This window comes from Muntiacus reevesi, chromosome X, assembly GCF_963930625.1.
Source record: "Muntiacus reevesi chromosome X, mMunRee1.1, whole genome shotgun sequence".
Taxonomy (NCBI): domain Eukaryota; kingdom Metazoa; phylum Chordata; class Mammalia; order Artiodactyla; family Cervidae; genus Muntiacus; species Muntiacus reevesi.
Genome location: NC_089271.1, coordinates 24,148,993 through 24,173,413, shown reverse-complemented (window position 1 = coordinate 24,173,413; position 24,421 = coordinate 24,148,993). Strand labels below are relative to the sequence as shown.

Below are 24,421 nucleotides of genomic sequence, written 5' to 3'. Positions count from 1 at the left end.
AAAACAAAAGATGTTAAGTGGAAGAAGAGACTGGCTCTATAGGAACTCTGTATACTATCCGCTTAAATTTCTAAATCTGCTCTTTTAAAAATAATACAGATGCTCATAAGACAAGATGCTCACCATTCATTATGAGAGAAATGCAAAGCAAAGCTACAATGTTGTATCACCTCACACTTGCCAGAAAGCCTATCATAAAAAAATCTAGAAACAATAAATGATGAAGCAGCGTGGAGAAAAGAGAACCCTCTTGCACTTTGAGGGGGAATGTAAATTGATACAGCCACTATGGAGAACAGTATGGAGGCTCCTTTAACAACTAGAAATAAAACTACCCTATGACTCAACAATCCCACTACTGGGCATACACACTGAGAAAGCCATCCTTGAAAAGACTCATGGACCGCACTATTTCTTGCAGCACTATTTACAATAAGTAGGACATGGAAGCAACCACCTCAACTTCCACTGACAGATGCATAGTTACAGAGGTTGTGCTCGATATATACAATGGAATATTACTCAACCATATAAAGTAACAGATGTAAGTCAGTCGTAGTGAGCTGGATGCACCTAGTGTCTGTTATACTGAGTGAAGTAAGTCAGAAAGAGAACAAAATATATTGCGTATTAACACATTTATAGGGAATCTAGAAAATGGCACATAGGAATCTATTTGCAGAGTAGGAATAGAGACACACATAGAGAAAAGATATGGACACAGCAAGGGACAGAGAGAGAGGGACAAATTGAGAGTGGCAATGACATATATGCACGGCCATGTGTACAAGAGATAGCTAGTGGCGCGATGGAGTAGAACAGACGGAGCTCAGACTGCTGTTTTTGACAACCTAAGGGCTGAGATGGGGGTGGCGTGAGGGAGGCTCACGGGGAGAGGGGGTCTATATATACATATGCATGCTTCATAGTGTTGTACAACAGAAACTAACACATTATAAAGCAATTATCTTCCAATTAAAATTTTTCATAAATGCACTACTGATTTAAAATGTAAAAAATCTGGACAAGAACACACAGCCAGTACAGACCTATATAAAACAATGTCAAATGAATATGAAACAGGAACAATGAAATGCAAAAGATAACATAAGAATTTATCCTCGAATTAAAAATCTTAGGAAACATGCACATAAAATATTCAAATAATTAAATAACTTCAACTATCTGGTATAAAATAGATCACCATAGCCAAATCAAGAGTCTGGCCTGGAAGAATCAACAATTACTTAGATCACATAATGGAAAATACACCAGAAACAAAAGAAACCATACAAACAATGTACCTAAAAGGAATCCTCAGAACAATGTATATATTCCACAAGGAGGCAACAAGAATTTCCTGACAGCCTTAAGAGAAAGAAGTCTCAAACAGAATAGTATGTTATATGTATTCATGAAGAGCAGATATTGTAAGACTGTCGATTTTCCTTAGCTCCTTTACAGATCTACGATTGACATATCAGCTGAGACCACAATCAAACATGGGCTGCTGTTTCCTGTACCCAGAATAAACCATGGAAAACTTATACAAGGGATAAAGACAACCAGTAACAGAAGCAAAAACACAAAACTGAATAATCCCTGATGGAAAATAAGTCTCCAACGGACTTGACCCTGTGAGTGCCAACATGAGGGAGTACTCCCAGACTGACAAGGGGTGTGCAGCCTACAAGGGAAGCAGACAACAGGATCAGCTGCAAAAGGCGTTAAAGTTCAGTCCTTGATTCTTCCACTGTGCCCTGGGGCCATGAATCTCTACAACCTCACTGAAGGAATCTGAGGTGGCACCTCAGAGCTCCCATGACAAGACCATGGGCACAAAAGTTTGGGTTGGATGTGGCAGTATGGCCCAGACGTCATGAAAAACCAGCACAAACTTTCTTAGTGGATGACAAGTGGCCCTTTTAAGTGATCACCTTAATAGACTATCACGCGAGGACTAAAAGAGAAAACTTTGTACCACAGAAATCGTACCAAGCGACAGAAATTCACCTCAGAACTCTCGAGCAATGCCCCTGCAGTCGACTAAGAGCCCACAGTGAGAACTGTTGGGCTAAGGCGCCCCTTCACTTACTCTGCTGGGATTGTGTGGGGCATGGTTGGGGACAGGGTTGGATTCATACCAGAAAGGGAAGGATTTCCAGGCCCTGCCATCAGTCAGTATGAACATCCTCAGTGAGATGTGAGGGGTTCCACACCACAGAAGGGAGTCTCCCATTCTTGCCTCTCTGCTCATCTTACCTGCAGCAGCCATTTCCTGGAAACCTAGGGAGAAGTGTCCAGAGGAGATGTGGGTTCACTTCTCACCAGGAGTCTTGGGGCTTGACGTCTCCGATGTGAGGCCTTGTCCTCAGGTCAGCAGATGGGACATAGCCCACCACTTACAGGGGCCAAGGGAAGACACGGAGAGTGGATGGAGCATCACTCAGCAGAGAAGACTGGGCCCGAAAGGGCCCTTCCGTTCATTCTCAGGGGCTCCAGGAAGCCTGTTCGGCCAAGCCACAAACAATTCTTGCCGGGATGCTGACGGAAGCTAGAGCCTGGGATGGAGATTCGTAGAATCAGCTCAGTAGAGGGAAGGTGTCAGGAACCCCTAAGATTCAAGGAACGGGCCACATGCCCATCCTGCCGGACGCTCTCCCGGAACCCTGACCACCCTGGCCCCGACTCTGCTGTCCGCCTGGAACACAGAAGCACACGGCCGGAAGTGACGACACGCGCACTCACGCTGGGGCTGCGAAGCCATCTTTGACAGCTGCTGCTATCCTTGACAACTGCCGTGTAGGGGGCGCAGACGGAGGACTCCCAGGTCTCATCAGGTGCCCAAGTGTGAGGTGACGTGAGTTACAATGTGGGAACACACGTCCGGCACGGCCAAACCTTTCCCTCTGAAAAGAGGGGGCCGGAGAACCCCCGGCCACCCTGCCCCTGCTCTCACCCGGATGATTCGGGCCTACATCTTAATCCCCAAGTTCATTTGCTTCACCCAGGTGGTCTCCGAGAGGAAGGCTTCGGTCCGGGGCTTGTGGACTCCAATTCTACACAGTAGAGGGAAAGCCCTGAGCCCTGTAGCTAAAGAAGGGACCCTCGGGGGGGGGACTGTAGGGTCTCCACACCCCAGAACGGTGGCCACGCGAAACCCTCACACCCTGCGACTTGGCCTCGGAGAATTCGGGTAGGATCCGAGCAGCTCTAACGTTTGCGAGGCACCCTCATTGCGATCTCGGATGAGGGACAATGAGGGAGGAGGGGAACTCCGTCGGAGGGGTTCATAGCTGGTCAGAACAGGGAGGATGTCAGGGCTCAGGGGCAGCCAGCGTGAGGACCATTCTCCCCGACACATGGGCGAATCAGCACCCTCCGCTGTGGTCAGCGCTTCTCACAGCCAAACACAGGGAAGGGAGGCTTCGCTCTGAGTGGGGAGGTTAGAGCTTGCTTGCAGAAGGGCGGGTCCTGGGACCCTTCGGTGGGAGGCTGAGTGCTCCCTCCTCTCCTTCTCCAGAGTCACAGGGAAGGTGGCAGCATCACCTTCAGAACAGAAGAGGGAACGGGGCGGGTGCTAGAGGGTCTTTCCCCATTTTTCATCCTAACACTGAATGTGAACTGAAAGGACAGGCCCCCCTCTAATGCCCAGGCAGGGCTGTCTGGCTGCGCCCCAAGGCTCACTCTCACTTCCTCCTCAGGGGTCTCAGAGCACAGGCTGACCAGAAGAACAGGAGACTTGTGGGTCCTAAAGCAGTGGACTCAAGGCTCCAGTAAGAAGCCGACTTGGTTTAAGCCGGGAATGACTCTCCCTGATGAAGGCGCTCACAGCATTTCTTTGTCCTTCCTTAAGGTGCCCTCCTTGCCTGCCTTCCTAACTGCACGCCGCCTGAGGTCCCTGACCTCTGTCACCATGCCTCGGAAGCACAAAAACAAGTCTCATGCCCACGGGAAACGCCACCAGGTCCAGGGGGAAGCTCAGGAGCCCCAGGCCAGTGCTGCTGCAGCCCCAGGAGAGGAGCGCCCCTCCTCCCCCTCTTCTGTCCCTCAGGGTTCTCCCCCAAGCTCCCCTGCTTCTGGCGATCCCCAGGAGCTTCAGGGAGCCATGGCCCCTAGCTGTCCTGATGCAGGGCCTTCCTGCGCAGGATCTGATGAAGGTGCCCAGGGCCCAGAGGAGGAAAGTGAAGATGCCGCCCAGTCAGCCCTGGTCGTTCGGAGCTTTCGCAGAGATCCTCTGAACAGGAAGGCCAGCATGCTGGTGGAGTTCCTGCTGGAGAAGTACAACAAGAAGGAGCCCATCACGCAGAACGCCCTGAAGAAGGTCATCAGCAGCAAGTACAAGGAGCACTTCCCTGAGATCCTGAGGAGAGCCTCAGAGCGCGTGGAGCTGGTGTTTGGCCTGGAGCTGAAGGAAGTCGACTGCAGCAGGAACATCTACGCCCTCATCAACAAGTTCAGTCTCGGGGCTGAGGAAGGTTCACGTGGTGAGCGGGGGATGCCCAAGTCTGGTCTCCTCATGGCGCTCCTGGGCATCATCTTTATGAAGGGTAACCGTGCCACCGAGGAGGAGGTCTGGGATTTCCTCAGTGTCTTGGGGATCTATGATGGGAGGAACCACTCCATCTTTGGGGAGCCCAGAAAGCTCATCACCAAAGATCTAGTGGAGAAGGGGTACCTAATCTACCGCCGGGTGTCCAGACGTGATCCTCCGAGCTACGAGTTCCTGTGGGGCCCGAGAGCTTATGCTGAGACCAGTAAGATGAAGGTGTTGGAAGTTCTGGCCAAGATCCAGGATACGGTCCCGAGTTCCTTCCCAGACCTCTTTCACGAGGCTCTGAGAGATCAGGTGCAGAGGGCAGGGCTGAGAGGCGCTGCCATTCCTCCCCCTATGGCTAAGGCCAGTGCCCCTTCCAGGGCCAAGTCCTGCAGCTCCTCCCACATCTAGGGAGGGGGCAGGGCACTTTGTTCCCTTTGTGCCGGAAGAGAACGGTCCACCTCTATATAGCGCAGGGTAGTATGGGTGGAGGGAACAAAACCCATATGTTCTTCACAGTTCTAAGTAGTATGGGCGTTTAGGTGCAGTTTCAACAAAATGTGTATGTTTTCCTTTTATCCATATGAATTATATCTAGTCAAAAATAGATGATCTAGGTAGGTAGGTAGAGGTGTTTTATATTTTTAAATGTTACTACTCTTCATAACGTTTATTGTGCTACAGAATCTAGGTTTATTAATGTCATGGATGTCATGTTTACTGCTGTTAGGTTTATGATTAGGAGTTTTTATTTGTAAACAAGTTGAAAAGACTTCAGTATTTTCTTGGTGGCCCAGAACGAGGTAACATGGCGTTGGAATAGAATTTTACTTGGAAATGTGTAAGAATCCTAGAGATAAATATTTGGGATCACCAAGCTTTCAGAGTAAACGCTGGTTTATTACTCGTTTGTCTTATCTGTCCTCTTTCCTAGTAAAAGTTAATAACTTGGACTAAGATTTGCTTAGCTTACTCAAACTGTATGACACTTAAATAATAATAAAATAGAGTCTTTGCTCATCATTTCCTTTTTCTCCCAAACTAATTGACCATCCTCTGTTTAGAAGGTTTCCTTATCGTGCTGGGTTGGTAAGAAAATGACCCAGACACTGCCCATGGAATTTTGAGTCTAGCAGCAGGTACCATATAAGGAAGGTGGTGAGATAACTCTAAGGAATAAACAAACCATAAATTAACAGGGGGGAAGTGTGGAAGAGGAAGTTCCAGATGACAGCAAGCAAGTCTAAGTTACCTGATTAAGGTGGCATTGAGTCCTGGGAAAATTCTAGTTCCTCGGTGGGAGATAATTTTCAGTCCAGGTGTATGGTGGGCTAGATGAAACTGTGGCAGTGATGCCCGACACTCATAAGATGGTTCTCAGAGGTGAGGCTGTTAAACCTGAAATATATCTAAACCATATATTCACCATTATTTGGGGATATCAGTAAACCATAGGGAATCTCAGCATAGGGGATGGAAGGGGCCCTGTGCACTTGAGCCAGGGCAAGTGAACACACAAACTACATGTTTTCATCAAAAGCTGTCCAGAGAGTTTCTGAGAAATAAGGCTGATACCCATTGGAGTGAGATGCCAAGACGTCACTGGACTGTCTCTCTTTTTCTGAGATGGGAGGGTCAGAGCTTGCTCTGTTCAACGGGCAGTTTCATTAGGTTATGTTGAGTGTAATTTGGCAAACTTTAAGGTAGGGCTCAATTTTTACTGTCAGTGGTCTTAAATTAGACATGGTTTGGATAAAAAGGCAGCTGAGAGGGAAGTTGTTGGTTCTTGAGACAAATGAACTTGTACTTGCATCCCTGTGGAGAAGATAACCCCAAACACATATTAAAACAGGTGCTCAAATATGGAAATACTGCTTAGTTTTACTTGCTTGGGAGGATTGGTGCTGATGTGGATTTGATTATTGTTTGGAGTTGCATATTCTCTAATATAGACTGGAAATAAAATTATGTGATGGACGTTTGCTATCATTTGGGGTAAAAATCATCTTCGTAATAACTGCCATTCATTCAAAGTACCAAAGCTTGTCTCATACTGTGCCAGGTGATTTACATACATCACACATGTCTGTGGTCCTACACTATAGACTTTTTCAAACACAATTTGCAGATAATGAACCTGGAATAAAGAAGCTCAAATTCAAAGCTCATAAATGACAGGAGCTGAACTGAACCCCGGCACCGAAATCCTCTAGAGCCCATACCGTGCCACTCCTCCAGGATGAGGCCAACCTTGGGTCACTTCCTCTTTCTGAACACTAGTCCAAAAAGGATTTCATGTACTAAAGAGCAGAACTTCATACCCCAAACATGGTTTTGGAATAAAGAACCCCAAAAATAAGTAACAAAAATATGAAAATAAAAGTGAAGTACGAATAAGAAGGAGACAGCATTCAGTGACAATTTATCTACAAAGGAAATGTCAGTAAACCACAAAATATCAGGGACGCACAAAATCATTTAATTCAACCCCTTCCTTTCAGAGAGTAAATCTGTTAGAGTGCAGGTTCTATAAGAGGCTGTGTCTGGTCAGTGAGGAGAAGGAAAAGCTCAGTGTGGTTTCTCTGATAGCACACCACTTATTTTGGAACCCCCTCCCAGACTGCAGGTTCCTCATCACTCCTGGGACTGAGCCCATTCTCCATGAGATTTGTTGCAGGGAGACTAAGACTTTTCAAAGACATGGCATTTCCCAAGAAGTCTTTCATAGAAGAGACAGGAGTCAAGGTGAAGACTGATGATTGAGGCCTGAGGAGACAAAAACCACATCATAACTGAAGTCACAGAGAGACTGGCCTGTGTCTGCTCTCAGAAGGCCAAAACAGGGCTGCCAGGCTGAGCATCCCCTCACTTCGTTTGAGGGCTTGCAAGGACATGATTTTTGGTCTACCTGGGTCACCTTAAGTTGAAATAAAGGAGAAATCCAGAGCCCTCCAGGAGTCAAGGTGAGGAACCTGAGTGAGGCCATACCCCAATGCTGAACAGAGCAGGCCCCAAGAAGCCTGAATCCTGATATCTCCCTGAAAGGGCACAGGTAGAAGTAGCCTCGTGTGGCATTCCCAGACTTTCCCTCTCTGGCACCACAGGGAGTGAGTACCTTACTATGAGGAGAGGTCCCTTAAACAAAAGGACAAAGAAAGGAGCCCCAAATTGTGCCAGGAGTCAACCGTTGGGACTTATGAAACCCCCTGACCTCAGAACTCTGAGGAAACCCCACAGAAACCTGCCCTTTCTGGCATCCCTGGGATATCTGCTCATTGTTGACATGACATGCCCATTTCCGTCCATGATGTCACAAGGGGTTTTGGGACATTGTCCAAGGGGTATAGCCGAGGGCCAGCAGTGGGATGATTTCCAGGTTTTCCAGAAACCAAGTGAATATCCTGAAGACTAGGGGACCCACACACCTATAACCATAGGATTCATTTTGTCCTCTGAGCCTCAGAAGACGAAGGACAGGCATGGACAGATGAGGAGAATCTTACTTCCTCCTAGGGGTCTCGCGTTGGTGCACACTTTAAGGAGTGAGCCTAAGGGCAAGGGAGGCTGGAATTTCAAGCCATGACAGAGGTCAAAGCAAGGACTAAGGCATCATCTACTAATAAAGAGAAGTGATAATGAATCCAGCCCTGCTCCTTGTTACATATAGCCCTTGAAGAACCAGGGCAGAGCTATCAAGCTGAAGTTCCATCAACATTTATTTATATCAGTTCTATAGGAGGTGATATCCTTAGTTTGAAGTTGCAGATACCATTCCAAGAAGCGGGGGGGGGGGGGGGGGGGGGGGGGGCGGGGCGGGGAGGCACCAGGCCCTACGGGGAGAGAAATGAAGGACTCTTAGTGAGTATTGAGGACTCCAGAGGCCAGGACAGAAAACTTCCCACTGAGCACTCAGTACTGGGTTATAAGAACTGACTGGGGTGGTAAGCTGAGGACCCCTTCACTTCTCAGAAATCCCAGGGAGATTTGTGATGCCAGCTACAGAACAGCAGAGTGAATGGGTCCTATGACTGGACACCGGTTGGGTGATTATTTTCAATGTGAAATAAAGAGACTTCTCAGTGTAGGAGATTACCATCCCATTCTGTCACCCCAGCATGCCTAGGCAGGGGTAGGAGGATTCAGCCTAAAGATCACTCTGATTTCCTTCAAGATGTTTCCCAAAGGACAGGCTGATTAGGAGAATAGGAACCCTGGGGGTTTTCAGAACGGTGCCCTCAAGAAAACCACAAATGTAGCCTTCCTGATAACCAAGGTGGTATTTCCCTGTGGCAGCTGTACCCTCAACCATCGTCATCCTGCAGGCCCTTATCACCTGCCCTCCAACTCACATTCCTAATCACTGTCCCCCAGCACAGTCATCATGCCTTGGTGTCTGAGTATATGCTGGGAGAAAACACTTCATCTACGGAGAGCCCAGGAAGCTCATCACCAAAGACGTAGTTGCAATGAAGTACCTCGAGTACCGCCAGGTTGTCAGCAGCAATCCTCCATGTTACGAGTTCCTATGGGGCCCAAGAGCCCATGCTGAAACCAGCATAATGAAAGTCTTGGAATTTTTGGCAAAAGTCAATGATATCGTTCCCAGTGCCTTCTCATCACAATATGAAGAAGTTTTGTGAGATGAGGAGGAGAGAGCTCGAGCCACAGCCAGGCCTGGTTCGACTGTCACTTCCAGTCATGTTCCATGGTCATGTCCAGCAGCTTCTTCCACCCCTACTGAAGACTAAGACTTTAAAAAAATCATCAAGATAAGAACATTTGACATAAAAATAGGGACTTTTGTTGAAATGGGAAGCAATCCCACAATAAAATTGCTGGGATAATGCAATGAAAAAATAAAATAAAATTTCAAAATATGATCAACCTTGATTTTACTTCATCTTTTGTGTCTTTTGTATTGTAGAATTAAATAATTTAAACCTTGATATGCTTAACTGATTAAAGAATGTAGCAGGTGTTAAACCTTAACAAGTTAGACCTCTTACTGCCTTCATTTATTTTTTGAGCATATGCTCTTTGAAAGGCGCTATGCTAGTTCTGGTGAGGCTAAGATCAAGACCTAGCCTATGCCCATACAATGGTAGAGACAAGGAACTGCAATCATATAAAGAAGATGTTGAGATAGCCTTTATGCCTGACAGGACAGTAAAAAGACAATCCAGGAAGAAATCTCTGCCTGGGGCGATGTACTGATTTGTTAAGCTTTCCACAGCAAAACCCCACAGAATGGGGGGCTTAAATAACTGATATTTATTTTTTCACAATTTTAGAGACTGCAAGTCCAACACGAGGTTTGGTTTCCCTTGAGGCCTCTTCCCTTGGCGGCCATGTGGCCGCCCTCTTCACTTGGCAGTCCTTTTGAGTGCATATATCCCTGGTGCCTCCTCTGGTGTCCCAATCTCTTCTTATCGTGTCACATTGGGTTATGGCCCACCCTAATGACTTCATTTTAACTCAACCATCTCCTTAAAAACCTTATCTCTAACTACAGTTGCATTCTGAAGTACTCTGAGTTATGCCTTCAATATGAAATTTTGGAGGGGACACAATGTGGCCCCTAACAGACAGAAATCTAAGGTGTCTCTGCTCTTATCTCAATGCAGGAGATGCCAGTGCACAGGCTGGTATTCTACGCACACTGTCTCCAGGGAGTTTCTGAGATATAAGGGTGAACTCGCTTGAGGTGTGTAGGGAAGGAGGAAATTCATCCCGTTACCACTTTTGAATTCTTGTGGTTAGACTACTAATAAAGTTGACACAGAGGGTAACAGGAGAAAAAGAGACAAATGGCAATTCATGTGCATCGAAGTGTCATAGAAATGGGACCTAAGAAGTGGGCAAAGCAGGCAGCTTCTTTATTTTTTAGAGAACGAAACAAGTTGTGAGGAATGGGCAGGACAAAGACACTTAGGTTTTGGGTAGTCAGTTAGTAAGGAATCTGAGCAGAATCTGTACTCAGGGTAGTAAATTAAAGACTTAACAAGGTTTGTTTATACAGGCTTCTCTGCTTGAACCGCCTATTTCTGGTTGGAAGGGTGTCCTTCTGCCTCCAGATGCGGAACTGTATCCTTCATAGGAGAGATTCATTTCCTGCTCTCAAGGAGACAGAAACAGGAGCAGAATGTCCCTCCTCCATTGGTTGTTTCTTAAGTAACTTGAATTCAAAATAATTAATATGTCACTGTGGTGTATTTGGGGGCAGTCCACTCTAAGCCTTAACAGTGCCCTCCTCTGAAACTTGCCTGCAAGTTTCACATATTAAAAGTTGAACTGGTCACTGTGGAGAGCGAAAAAGGATTAGTGAAGTCCTTAATTTCATAGAAGCAGTTTCTTACTCCTGAGAACAGGTCAGTTCATTTAAAGAGTGGTATCTTATTTCAATAAGCAGTGATGCAGATGGGCTCCCAAAGCTAGGCCTATGGTGTAAGCAGTATCAGGTATTTATTAATAAGAGGCGTTTCTATAGAAACAAAAGAAAAACAGATGTTAATGATTGGAGCTGGTTATTAAGCAGTTTCTGAGGCCAGGGGGTACTCAGTCAATAAGATTTCTAGGTGTCAGGGTCGAAGCATCTATTGCAGTTTGAAATGTCTCAATCACAGTTACCAATACCTCTCGGTGTTCAGGTTAACCTTCTAAGTGGCTCATCTAGCAACAGGCATGAAGACTGCTTAAACATGAGCTGTTGCGGCAGTTACTCTGATCTTTGTATCACGTCATCTAGCTTCAGTTTGCAGGTATTCAGGAAAAGGTCAAATTTAGTTCTCAGTGATTCAAGTCAAAAGAATGGGAGGGTGAGCAGATCAAGATGGCAGAGGAGTAGTGCACGGAGCTCACCTTCTCCCCACAGATATATCAAAATGATGGGAAAAAATCTGAAATTTTAGTTTAGAGAGTTGCAGCTAGATGTTGGAGGAAACTATAAAAATTCAGGATGCAACGCAGTTAACAAGGTAAATAATAAAACTTCAAGGAAAAGTAATACCACTAGAATCTAATACACACATGTGTGTAGTACACTTTCTATGGAAACAATTTTTCTCTCTAAAATCTCCCTTATTTCTACCAAAGATAGCAATACTAAGACCTAATTTAATTGCAAAAGAAGTCTAAATTCAATAAAGTTGGCCTCATTATTTATCTAAGTACAGCAAGAATAACAATTGGCCATACATGTAGGCGCTTTTAAATCTGCTTTGCTGAACTATTCATAAGGAGTCTCCAGAAGGAAATTTTAATACCCTCTTCAGGCTAGGAAGCCACTCCAAAGACTTTTTGTCAGATCTAGAGATCTTGGTGAATTGTCTCTTCCAGAAGTCCCCAGAACATCCTAAAGGTCCTATGCCTGCCAGAAGTGACTTTCCTTACTCACCTGGTAAGGCTGCTGGAAACTCTGTCAGCGAGGTACCAGGTTGTTTTTCCAACGGGTTTCATCATTCCATAAGGTTAACATTAGTTTCCTCAGGTTATCTGGTCATATTCAAGTCTACCTGTGTCTCTGTCAAATATGACATTCCAGTCAAAGTCTCTGTAGTGTAATCAATGTTTCCAATTGTGTCCTGCTATAAGAACAGCTTCTTATTGAACTTACGAAAATAACTATTTTGCTAAGGAAATAAGAACACTGAGACTTTCTAATTTCTAGAGTGATCAGGTAGGGAGAGAAAAATTAATGTTTCACTTCTAATGACAAATATACAATTTATCAAATTGCTGTGTTAAAAAAATTTCCTTATATCTAGAAAATGAAAGATTTTTAAAAGTCAGGAGAAGCGAAGACAGCGGAGGAAGAGGTGGATGTGGAGTACATCTCCCTCCACACATACATCAGAAATAAACCTTCAAACACAGAAGTGCATGCAGAACACCAGCTGAGAGCAGACAGGAGTACCTGACCAGTGGAAAAGAATATATAGAACCATACAAAACCTGGTAGGACAAAGGGACTAGTAGGGAAGACACAACTAGACTGAAAGTGAGAAAATGGTAAAAAGATATTCCATGCAAATGGGAAGCAAAAGAAAGCTGGAGTAGCAATCCTCATAGCAGAGAAAACAGACCTTAAAATAAAGAAGATTACAAGAGATAAGGAAGGATACTACATAATGAGCAAGGGATCAATCCAAGAGGCAGTCAACAATTGTAAATATCCACGCACCCAACATAGGAGCACCTCAATACAGAAGACAAACACTAGCAGACATAAAAGGAGAAACTGGCAGTAGCACAATAATAGTAGGAGATTTTAACATCCCACTCACACCAATGGACAGATCATCAAAGCAGGAAATTAATAAGAAGACACAAGTCTTAAATGATACATTAGATGAGATGGATCTCATTGATATCTTCAGGCTATTCCACCAAAATGCAGAAGAATACACCTTCTTCTCAAGGGCACATGGAACATTCTCCAGTATAGTCCAATAGACCACATCTTGGGTCACAAATCAAACCTCAGTAAATTTAAGAAAATCAAAATTGCATCAAGCATCTTCTCCAAACACAACTATGAGACTAGATATCAATTATAAGAAAAACACTGTAAGAAACACAAACACATGGAGATTAAGCAACACGTTTCTAAATAACCAACAGGTTACTTCAGAAATCAAAAGGGAAATCAGGAAATCAAAAAACGTCTAGAAACAAATGACAATGAAAACAAAACAACTCAAAACCTATGGGATGCAGCAAAAGCAGTCCTAAGAGGGAAGTTCATAGCAGTACAATCCTACCTCAAGAAACAAGAAAAACATCAAATCAACAACCTAACTTTACACTTAAAAGAAGAAACAAACAATAATTAAGATTAATAAAACTAAAAGCTGGTTCTTAGAGAAAATAAACCAAACTGGCACACCTTTAGCCAGACTCATCAAGAAAGAAGGAGAGAAGAATTAAATCAACAGAATTAGAAATGAAAAAGGAGAGGTTACAACAGAGAGTGCAGGAATACAAAAGATTATATGAGACTATTATGAACAACTATATGGCAATAAAATAGATAACCTGGAAGAAATGGACAGATTCTTTGAAAAATTCAATCTTCCAAGAATGAACCAGGAAGATGTAGAAATTATGAACAACCCAATTACAAGCACTGAAATTGAAGCTGTGATCAAAAATCTCCCAGAAAAGAAAAGCCCAGGACCAGGTGGCTTCACAGGAGAATTCTAGCAAACATTTGGAGAAGAGCTCATGCCTATCCTTCTAAATCTCTTTCAAAAAATTGCAGAGGAAGGAACACTTCCAAACTCATTCTACAAGGCCACCATCACCCTGATATCAAAACCAGACAAAGACAACACAAAAAAAGAAAACTACAGGCCAATATTACCAATGAACACAGATGCAAAAATCCTCAACAAAATTTTAGCAAACAGAATTCAGCAACACATCAAAAAGCTCATACACCATGATTAAGTTGGGTTTGTTCCAGGGATGCAAGGATTCTTCAATATATGCAAATCAATCAATCTGATTAACCAGATTAACAAATTGAAAGATAAACTATATGATAATCTCAATAGATGCAGTAAAAGCCTTTGACAAAATTCAGCACCCAGTTATGACTAAAATTCTTCACAAAATGGGCACAGAAGGAAGCTACCTCAACATGGTAAAGGCCATATATGGTAAGCCTATGGCAAACATTATTCTCAATGGTGAAAAACTGAAAGTATTCCCCCTAAGATCAATAACAAGACAAGGGTGTCCACTTTCACTACTAATACTCAACATATTTCTGGAAGTTCTAGCTACAGAAATCAGAGAAGAAAAAGAATAAAAGGAACCCAGATCGGAAAAGAAGAAGCAAAGCTCTCACTGTTTGCAGATGACATGATACTGTACCTAGAAAACCCTAAAGATTGTATGAGAAAATTACTAGAGCTAATCAGTGAATTTAGCAAAGTTGAAGGATACAAAATCAATACACAGAAATCACTTGAATTTCTATATGCTAACAATGAAAACTCAGAAAGAGAAATTAAGGAATCAATCCCATTCACCGTTGCAACAGAAGGAATTAAATATCTAGGAATAAATTTACCTAAGGAGACAAAAAACCTGTAGACAGAAAATTATAAGGCACTAATGAAGGAAATCAAAGATGGCATAAACAGATGGACAGATATTCCATGTTCCTGGTTAGGAAGAATCAATATTGTGAAAATGGCTATACTATCAAATGCAATCTACTGATACAATGTGATCCATATCAAATTACCAATAGCATGTTTCACAGAACTAGAACAGAAAATTTCACAATTCGTATGGAAACACAGAAGACCCCGAATAGCTGTCTTGAGAAAGAAGAATTGAGCTGGAGGAAATAACCTTCCTGATTTCAGATTATACTACAAAGCTACAGGCATCAAGACAGTGTGGTACTGGCACAAAAACAGAAATATAGAGCAATGGAAGAAGATAGAAAGCCCAGAAATAAACCCATGCACCTATGTGTACCTTATTTTTGACAAAGGAGGCAAGAATATACAATGGGGCAAAGACAGCCTCTTCAAGAAAAGGTGCTGGGAAAACTGGACAGCTACATGTAAAAGAATGAAATCAGAACACTTCCTAACACCATACACAAAGATAAACTCAAAATGGATTAAAGACCTAAATGTAAGACCAGAAACTATAAAACTCTTAGAGGAAAACATAGGTAGAACACCCGATGACATAAATCAAAGCAAGATCCTCTATGACCCACCTCCTAGAGTAATGGAAATAAAAACAAAAGTAAGCAAGTGGGACCTGATTAAACTTAAAAGCTTTTGCACAGCAAAGGAAACTATCAGCAAGGTGAAAATACAACCCTCAGAATGGGAGAAAATAATAGCAACTGAAACAACTGACAAAGGATTAATTTCCAAAATACACAAGCAGCTCATACAATTCAATACCAGAAAAACAAACAACCCAATCAGAATGTGGGAAAAAGACTGAAACTGACATTTCTCCAAAGACATACATGTGGTTAACAAACACATGAAAAGACGCTCAACATCACTCATTATTAGAGAAATGCAAATCAAAACTACAATGAAGTATCACCTCACACCAGTCAGAATGGCCATGACCAAAAAGTCTACACACAATAAATGCTGGAGAGGGTGTGGAGAAAAGGGAATCCTCCTGCACTGTTGGTGGGAATGTAAATTGATACAGCCACTATGGAAGATGGTATGGAGATTCCTTAAAAAAGTAGGAATAAAACCACCATATGACCAGCAATCCCACTCCTAGGCATATACCCTGAGGAAACCAAAATTGAAAGAGACATATGTATCCCACTGTTCATTGTAGCATCTGGAATTTCTTGTTCACATACTGTTGAAGACTGACTTGGAGAATTTTGAGCACTACTTTGCTAGCATGTGAGATGAGTGTAATTGTGCGGTAGTTTGAAAATTCTTTGGCATTGCCTTCCTTTGGGATTGGAATGAAAACTGACATTTTCCAGTCCCGTGGCCATTGATGAGGCATCCAAATTTGCTGGCATGTTGAATGCAGTACTTTAACAGCATCATCCTTCAGGATTTGAAATAACTCAACTGGTATTCCATCACCTCCATTAGCTTTGATCGTAGCGATGCTGCCTAAGGCCCACTTGACTTCACATTCTAGGATGTCTGGCTCTAGGTGGGAGATCACACTATCGCGGTTACCTGGGTCATTAGGAATCTTTTTTGTATAGTTCTTCTTCTTTTTTTTTTTTTTATTTTTCATTGGGTTTTGTCATACATTGATGTGAATCTGTGTATTCTTGCAATCTCTTCTTAATATCTTCTGCATCTGTTAGAGTCATACCATTTCTGTCCTTTATTGAGCCCATCTTTGCATGAAATGTTCCCTCTGTATCTCTAATTTTCTTGAAGTGATCTCTAGTCTTTCCCATTCTATTTGTTTTCCTCTATTTCTTTGCACTGATCACTTAGGAAGGCTTTCTTATCTCTCCTTGCTATTCTTCTTTTTTTCTTCTTCTTGCTATTCTTTGGAACTCTGCATTCAGATGGGTATATCAATCCTTGGGTCATGAAGATACCCTGGAGAAGGAAATTGCAACTCACTCCAGTATTCTTGCTTGGGAAATCCCATGGAGAGAGGACCCTGCTGGGCTATAGTCACTGTGGTCACAAATGCGACCACCAAATAATAATTTTAAAGAAGGAAAGAGTAATCAAAGATTGTGGAAGAATTACAAGGTATGTACACATCTAGAGGAGCCTGGCAGGCCACAGTGCATGGGGTCACAAAAGACTCAGCATAGACTTAGTGACCAAAAAACAATGCACAATGGGAATAATATAAGAAGCAATCGAGAAAGAGGCAGAATATATAAAGTAATAATGACTGAGAATTTCCCCAAATTAATGACAGTAAACCACAGATTTAGAAAACTCAGAGAAAAATCAACAAATACCAAACAGAAGAAACAGAAAGGAAAAAAAAAAAGAAAACTACACACAGGTATACCATAATCATAACATACCCAAAATTTTATGCATAATCACTTTTCATACGAATGATCTAAATATGCCAGTTAAAAGGAAAAGATTGGTGAAAAGAATTAAAACAACAAAAAATACCTAACCCTGTGCTATCTATAAGAAATCTATTGCAAGTTTGAAGATAAAATTGATTAACAGAAAAGGGAAGGAGAAAAGTATACCGTGCTGCCATAAGTGAAAAAAAAGTTAGACTACCTAAATTTACTTCAGAGAAAGCAGTACTCAGAACAGGAAAGTCAAGAATAAAGATTGGTATTACTTAATGATTAAGAGGTCAATTCTCACAGAAATTACAGCAACCCATAATGTGTATGGACAAAAAAAAAAAAAAAACCCTAAAATACACAAGGCAAACATTGATGATGCAGAAATACTATTATACCAGGAGATGTAAACATATGTCCTTTAGGAATTGACAGCCTTAATAGGCAGGAAATCAGTAAGGTGTAGCTGAACTGAAAAGCAACAATAATTAACTAGATCTAAATTACATTTATAGAATACTTAACAACAGCAGAGAACACACTGTTTTCAAATTCACATGGAACATACATCAATAGATCACATTCTATGCCATAAAACTCACATCATCAAACTTGAAACAACAGAAATCATACAAAGAATGTTATCACACTGTGATGGAAATAAACTTGATTCTGACAATAGAAAGCAGTAAAATTGACAGTATTTGGAGATTAAGCAATATATTTCTAAATAACACTTGGGCCAAAGAGAAAATCTAATGGCAAAGTTTTAAGTATTTTCAACTAAATGAAAACAAAATTACAACGGATCAGAAGCTCTGGCGTATAGCAAAATCTGTAGAGACATATACAGCATTGAACACCTGTATAAGAAACCTTAAAATTCATAATCAACATTCTTAGTAAACTTGTGAATAAAAGAAAGAAGCAAAGGAAAAAGAAATAAAGAAGCAATCAACAAAACTGGAAAAAGGAAGACAATACACAAAAACAACAAAACCAGAAGCCGTTTCTCTGAAACAAGAAAGGATGAAATTCTCAGCAGGCTAATCAAGAAAACAGAGAACAGACAAATTAAATTGTAAACAGTGGAAATGAAAGAAGGGCCATGACTACTGATACCATGGACATTAAAAGGATAATAAATGAATATTATAAACAACTCTATGCCTTCAAATATAAAGATTAAATTGAGAAACTGCTGGAGGATATAATTTATCAAAATCCTGCAAGTAAAACTGATAAATTGATAAGGTCTGCCTCTATTATATAAATTTAATCTATAAGTAATAAGCTTCCAATTAAGACAGCAACAGGCCCAGATGATTCCACTGATGAAATATAACAAAAATTTAAGGAAGAAGTGATAACAATTTTCTAAAATGTATTCCAGAAACAACAAAGGGCACCTTTCCTCATTCCTTCCATGAGACCAGAATTACATTTTAATTTCAAAACCAGAAAAAGAAATTAAAAGAAAAAAATTTCACACCAAGATATTATTAAGAGAATGAAAAGTTAAGTCACAAACTGTGAAGAAAGAATTGTAAGACACATATCTGATGAAAAAAAAAACACAACGAATGCTTAAAACTCAACAATAAGAAAACAATGAAGTCAATTTAAAAATGCTTAAAAGTGTTGTATAGACATCTCACCAAAGAATATAAACAGATGGTAAACAGCATATGAAAAGATGATCTATTTCCCATGTCTTCAGGAAATTTCAGATTAAAACAACAACGAGATACCTATTAATAGGGCTAACACAAAAACAAACACCTCTTGATATTAAATGCTGGCAAGGATGTGGACAGATAGGAACTCTTAACTCACTGCTAAAGGAAATGCAGTGACACAGATACTTTGGGAACTGTCTGGCAATTTCTTTTAAGCTAAACATAGTCTTATCATATGATCTAGCAAATGAACACTAAGGAATTTACACAAAAGAGCCAAAAACCTATGCCCATCCAAAAACCTTCAAACAAATGTTAATAACAGACAAATTCATAGCTGCCAAAAACTGAAATCACCAAAGATGACCTTCAGTAGATGAGTGGGTAAACAAACTATGGTAAGCTACATGGAACGCTATTCAGTCCTGGAAAAAAAAAAAATTCAAACCATAAAAAGATATAGAGACAATTCAATGTATATTGATTAGCTGAAGGAGCCAATATAAAAAGCCTACATACTGCATGTTGCCATCAATATTACATTCTGGAAAAGGCAAACCTTTAGAAAGACTAAAAAGTTCAGTAGTTGTCAGGGGTTCCAAGTGAGGTTTTGAGGGATGGACAGGTGGAGCATGGGAGATTCATAGGGGATTCAAACTCCTCTGCACGACACCATGTTGGCTGAGTACAAAATATGCATTTGTCAAACACCAAAGAACTGTAAAACACATAAAGCAACATACATTGAAAACAATCAATAATTAATAATAACAGTGATATTAGTAAATCAATTGTAACAAATGAACTCGTATCCATGGAACCAACACAAGATGTTAATAATAGAAGATACCAAGTGGAGGAAGAGTGGCTGTATGGGAACCGTCTATATTATCTGAATTTTTTTCTAATCCTGAATCTGTTCTTTAAAAAAGAAATACAGAGGGTCAACAAACACATGAAAAGATGCACAACATTGCTCATCATGAGAGAAATGCAAATCAAAACTACACTAAGGTGTCATCTCATAATGGTCAGAATGGCAGGCTCCCCCGCCCCTGGGATTCTCCAGGCAAGAATACTGGAGTGGGTTGCCATTTCCTTCCCCAATGCATGAAAGTGAAAAGGGAAAGTGAAGTCGCTCAGCCGAGTCCGACTCTTAGCGACCCCATGGACCGCAGCTTACCAAGATCCTGCATCCATGGGATGTTTCAGGCAAGAGTACTGGAGTGGGTTGCCATTGCCTTTTCCATACAATGGAATATGAGCCATAAAAAGGAATGAATTTAAGTCACTTGCAGTGAGGTGGATGCACCAAGAGCCTATTAAACAGAGTGAAGGAACTCAGAAACAGAAAAAGAGTGTATGTTAATGCATACACATGGAAAATAGAAAATGGTACTTATATTTGCAGGGCAGGAATAGTGACATGTGGAGAATGGTCATGTGGACACAGCACGGGAAGGAGAGGGTGCAATGAATTGAGTGGCACTGACAAAATTACAGCACCAAGTGTACAGCAGATAGCTAGTGGGAAACCGCTATATAATACAGGGAGCTCAGCCTGGTGCTATGTGACAAAATAGGGGGGTGAGATGTGGGGCTGGGAGGGAGTCTCATGAGGCAGGAGGAATATGGACACTTATAGTTGATTCATGCTGTTGTATAGCAGAAACTAACAAAACATTATAAAGCAACTATCTGTAAACTAAAACAAGTTTTTAAAAAGTCTACTAATTTAAAAACTAGGAAAAAATACGGATAAGAACACATAGCCAGTACAGAGTTATATGCACCAATGCAAAATGAATAAAAGTCAGCAATAAGGAAAAGCAAAATATCGCGCTAAGTATTTGATCCTTGAATTAAAATGCTTAGGAAAAAGGCACAGAATATATTGACACATATCATGCACTTCAGAAATCTGGCATAACAAAGATCAACACAGAAAAATCAAGAAACTGGTCTGGAAGAATCGACAATTGCTTAGATCATGTAATAGAAAATACACCATAAACAAAAGAAACCATATAAAAACCTTATCTACAAAGAAACCTTAGAAAAATGTATGCAGTCTACATGGAGGAAACAAGAATTTCCTGAGACCCTTAGGAAAAGGAGTCTTACAAAAGGAAAAGAAGTCTTAAACAGTATCTTTTCTGTATACATGAGTACATATTGTAATATTGTCAAATTTCCTTAAATCTTTACAGAATTAGTACCACACCCTGAGGAGTTGACACCACAATCAAACGTGGGCGGCTGTTTCCTGTACCAGAACAAATCATGGATAATTTATACAAGAAATAAAGACAACTACTAACAAAAGCAAGAACACAAAACTAAACAATCTCTGAGGAACAATAAGTCTCCATTGAACTGGACCCTATGACTGCCCAGGTCGGGGAGTACTTTGAGGCTGACACAGGTGCGCAGGCCACAAAGGAAACAGACAACAGGATCAGCTGGAAAAGGCTTTGAACTGGAGCAGATGATTCTTCCACCGGGCCGTGGGACCATGAATCTCTACCGCGTCACTGAAGGAACCTGAGGCAGCATCCCAGAGCCCCATGCCAGGATCACGGGGCACCAAAGTTTGGGGTGGACATGGCAGTATGGCCCAGAGGTCATGAAATAACCAGCACAAACTTTGTTAGTGGATGACAACTGGCACTTTTAAATGATCACCTTAAGAGACTGTCACACGTGGACTAAAAGAGAAAAGCTTGTATCAGAGTAGTTGTACAAAAGGACAGAAATTCATCTCAGGACTTTCGAGCAATGCCCCTGCAATCGACGAAGAGCCCACAGCGAAAACTGCCAGGCTAAGGAGCCCCTTCACTTTCTCTGCTGGGATTGTGTGGGGCATGGTTGGGGACAGGCGTGGATTTATACCAGAAAGGGAAGGATTTCCAGGCTCCGCCTGCAGTCGATATAAAGATCCTGAGTGAGATGTGAGGGGTTCCACACCACAGAAGGCATTCTCCCACCCTTCCCTCTCGCTTATCTTACCTGCAGCAGCCATTTCCAGGAAGCCTTAGGCAGAAGCGTCCAGATGAAATGCCGGTGCACCTCTCACTAGTGACACCTTCCAGGGGAGGCCCTGTCCTCAGGTCAGCAGACAGGACGTAACGCAGCATTGCGGTCAGGGCAAGATAGGGATAGAGGACAGAGACCATCATTCAGCACACAAGAAGGGGCCCCAAAGTGCCCTCACTGTCCGTCTCAGCAGCTCCAGGAAGGCTGTCAGGCTCGGGCTCCCAGATTCTTCCTGCTTGGTTTACTGAGAAGTGTGAGGCAAGGAGTGAGGTCAGTTGACTGAGCTCAGCAGGGACGTCCCAGGACCCCCTATGAATCCAAGAAAGGACCACATCCCCATCTTGCTGGAAATTCCCCCGGAAGCCCGCCCACCCAGGCCCCGCCCCTGCTGTCCTCCTGCAGCCCAGATGCGCATGACAGGAAGTGACGGTCCGCTAACCAGGGTGGGGCTCATGCCATCTTTGAGAGGGCTGCTATCTTTGAGAGCGGCTGTAGCTGTGACCAGAGGGAGGAGTCCGAGGTCTCATCAGGTGTCCAAGATGGAGATGACATGAGTTACAAGTGCACTGCATAGTTACAAAGATACGCCCTGGCACTCCCAACACCCTTTCCATCCGAAAAGAGGGGACTTCAAGCTCCCCGGAAACTCTGCACCTGCTCTCCGCCTGGAGGCTCGGGCCTGGCTCTTAGGGCAATGTCCATTGGCTTCGTACGCGGGTTCTCAGGACATAACCTGGGTCCAGGGGTGGTGGATCTGGGTGCAGGGTTGGTGGACCCTGGCTCTGTTCAGTAGAGGGAAAATCCAGGACTCTGTGGAGTGAAGGGGGGTACGGAGGGTCCCCACACCCCAGAATGGCAGCCATGCCTAACCCCCCCCCCCCACCCACTGCGACTTGGCGCGAGCGCAGCTAGAGAGAATCCAGGGAACTTTAAAGGTTGAGGGGCTCCCAGACTACGATTGCCTACACGGGACACTCGGGGAAGAGGGGACCTCGTTCAAAACGGCTTTCAGCCGGTTAGCGGAGGGAGGATGTCAGGGCTCGGGAGGAGTCAGAGTGACGACCATCCTCCCCATCACACGGGTGACTCAGGACCCGCCCCTGTGGTCAGCACTTCTTCCCGTCCAACAATGGGGAAGGTAGCCTGCACTTTTAGAGAGGAAGATAGAGCTTAGTTGTGAAGGGGAAGCCTGGAGACAGCAGAAGGGCGGTCCCAGCACCCTTCACTGGGGGCCTGAGCACTCCCTCCTCTCCTCTTCTGTGGTGGCAGGTAAGGTGGAAGTTTCAACTTCAGAGCGGGAGAGGGAACAGGGTGGGTCTGTGTGGGGGGTGTCAGATATGGAGGAGTCTTGCACCAATTTTCATCCTGATTCTGAATGTGAACCGAAAGGACCTGCCTCCCCTTTCAGCCCCAAATGACCCCCTTCTAACAGCCAGGCAAGGCAGTCTGCATGTGCTCCGACACTCACTCTTCATTTCTTACTCAGGGGTCTCAGGGGATAGGCTCACCAGAGCATGGGCCCTATGGGTCCTAGAGCACTGGCCTCAAGGACCCCTCAGAGGCAGCTTTGGTTCAAGCCAGGGAGGACGCTCCCTGCTGAAGGTGCTCACAGAATCTCCTTGTCCTCACTGCAGGTGCCCTCAGTGCCAGCCTTCCTGGCCGCACGCCCACCTGCAGTCCCTGACCTGTGTCATCATGCCTCGCAGGCACAAGAACAAGTTCCATGCCTGTGTGAAATGCCACCTGGTCAGGTGGGACACTCAGGAGGCCCAGGCCACTGCTGCTGCAGTCCCAGGAGACAAGTGCCCCTCCTCCCCCTCGTTTGTCCCTGAGGCTTCTCCCCCAAGCTCCCCTGCTGCTGGGAAAGCCATGGCCCCTACCTCTCCTGATGCAGAGGCTTCCTGTGCAGGTTCTGATGAAGGTGCCCAGGGCCCAGAGGAGGAAAGTGCAGGTGCCTCCCAGGCAGCCACGGCCACTCAGAGCACTCTCAAAGATCCTCTGACCAGGAAGGCCAAGATGCTGGTGGAGTTCGTGCTGGAGAAATACACCAAGAAGGAGCCCATCATGCCAAAAGCTCTGCTGAAGGTCATCAAAAGGAAGTATAGTCATCACTTCCCTGAGATCTTCAGGAGAGCCCCTAAGCACATGGCGCTGGTATTTGGCCTGGAGCTGAAGGAAGTTGACTGCAGCAGGAGCATCTATGCCCTCATCAACAAGCTCAACCTCGGGGGCGACGAAGGTCCAAGTGATGAGGGGGAGCTGCCCAAGTCCAGTCTCCTCACAACGCTCCTGGGGGTCATCTTCATTAAGGGTAACCGAGCCACTGAGGAAGACGTCTGAGAATTCCTCAATGTGTTGGGAGTCTATTCTGGGAGGAGGCACTCAATCTATGGGGAGCCCAGAAGGCTCATCACCAAAGATCTGGTGCAGAAGAAGTACCTGAAGTACCTCCAGGTACTAGTTCCTGTGGGGCCCAAGAGCTTATGCTGAGACCAGTAAGATGAAGGTGCTGGAGGTTCTGGCCAAGACCCACGATATGGTCCCTAGTTCCTTCCCAGACCTCTATGAAAAGGCTCTGAGAGATCAGGTGGAGACAGCAAGGATGGGAGATGTGGCCAGGCCCCCAGCTATGGCTGAGGCCGG

General features: G+C 43.6%; 2 protein-coding genes across 2 annotated transcripts; both read left to right on the top strand.

Moving 5' to 3' along the window:
* Positions 1 to 3,916: 3,916 nt before the first annotated feature.
* On the top strand, positions 3,917 to 4,948 carry LOC136154370 (melanoma-associated antigen B4-like). Its single transcript, XM_065916674.1, has one exon. The coding sequence runs from the start codon at positions 3,917 to 3,919 to the stop codon at positions 4,946 to 4,948; it is 1,032 nt and encodes a 343-aa protein (XP_065772746.1).
* An 18,525-nt stretch (positions 4,949 to 23,473) lies between these two features.
* LOC136154369 (melanoma-associated antigen B1-like) lies at positions 23,474 to 24,118 on the top strand. Its single transcript, XM_065916673.1, has one exon. The coding sequence runs from the start codon at positions 23,474 to 23,476 to the stop codon at positions 24,116 to 24,118; it is 645 nt and encodes a 214-aa protein (XP_065772745.1).
* The last annotated feature ends 303 nt before the right edge of the window (positions 24,119 to 24,421 follow it).

Coding starts and splice junctions, on each gene's coding strand:
- LOC136154370 (XM_065916674.1), top strand. CDS start 3,917: ATGCCTCGGAAGCACAAAAACAAGTCTCATGCCCACGGGAAACGCCAC.
- LOC136154369 (XM_065916673.1), top strand. CDS start 23,474: ATGCCTCGCAGGCACAAGAACAAGTTCCATGCCTGTGTGAAATGCCAC.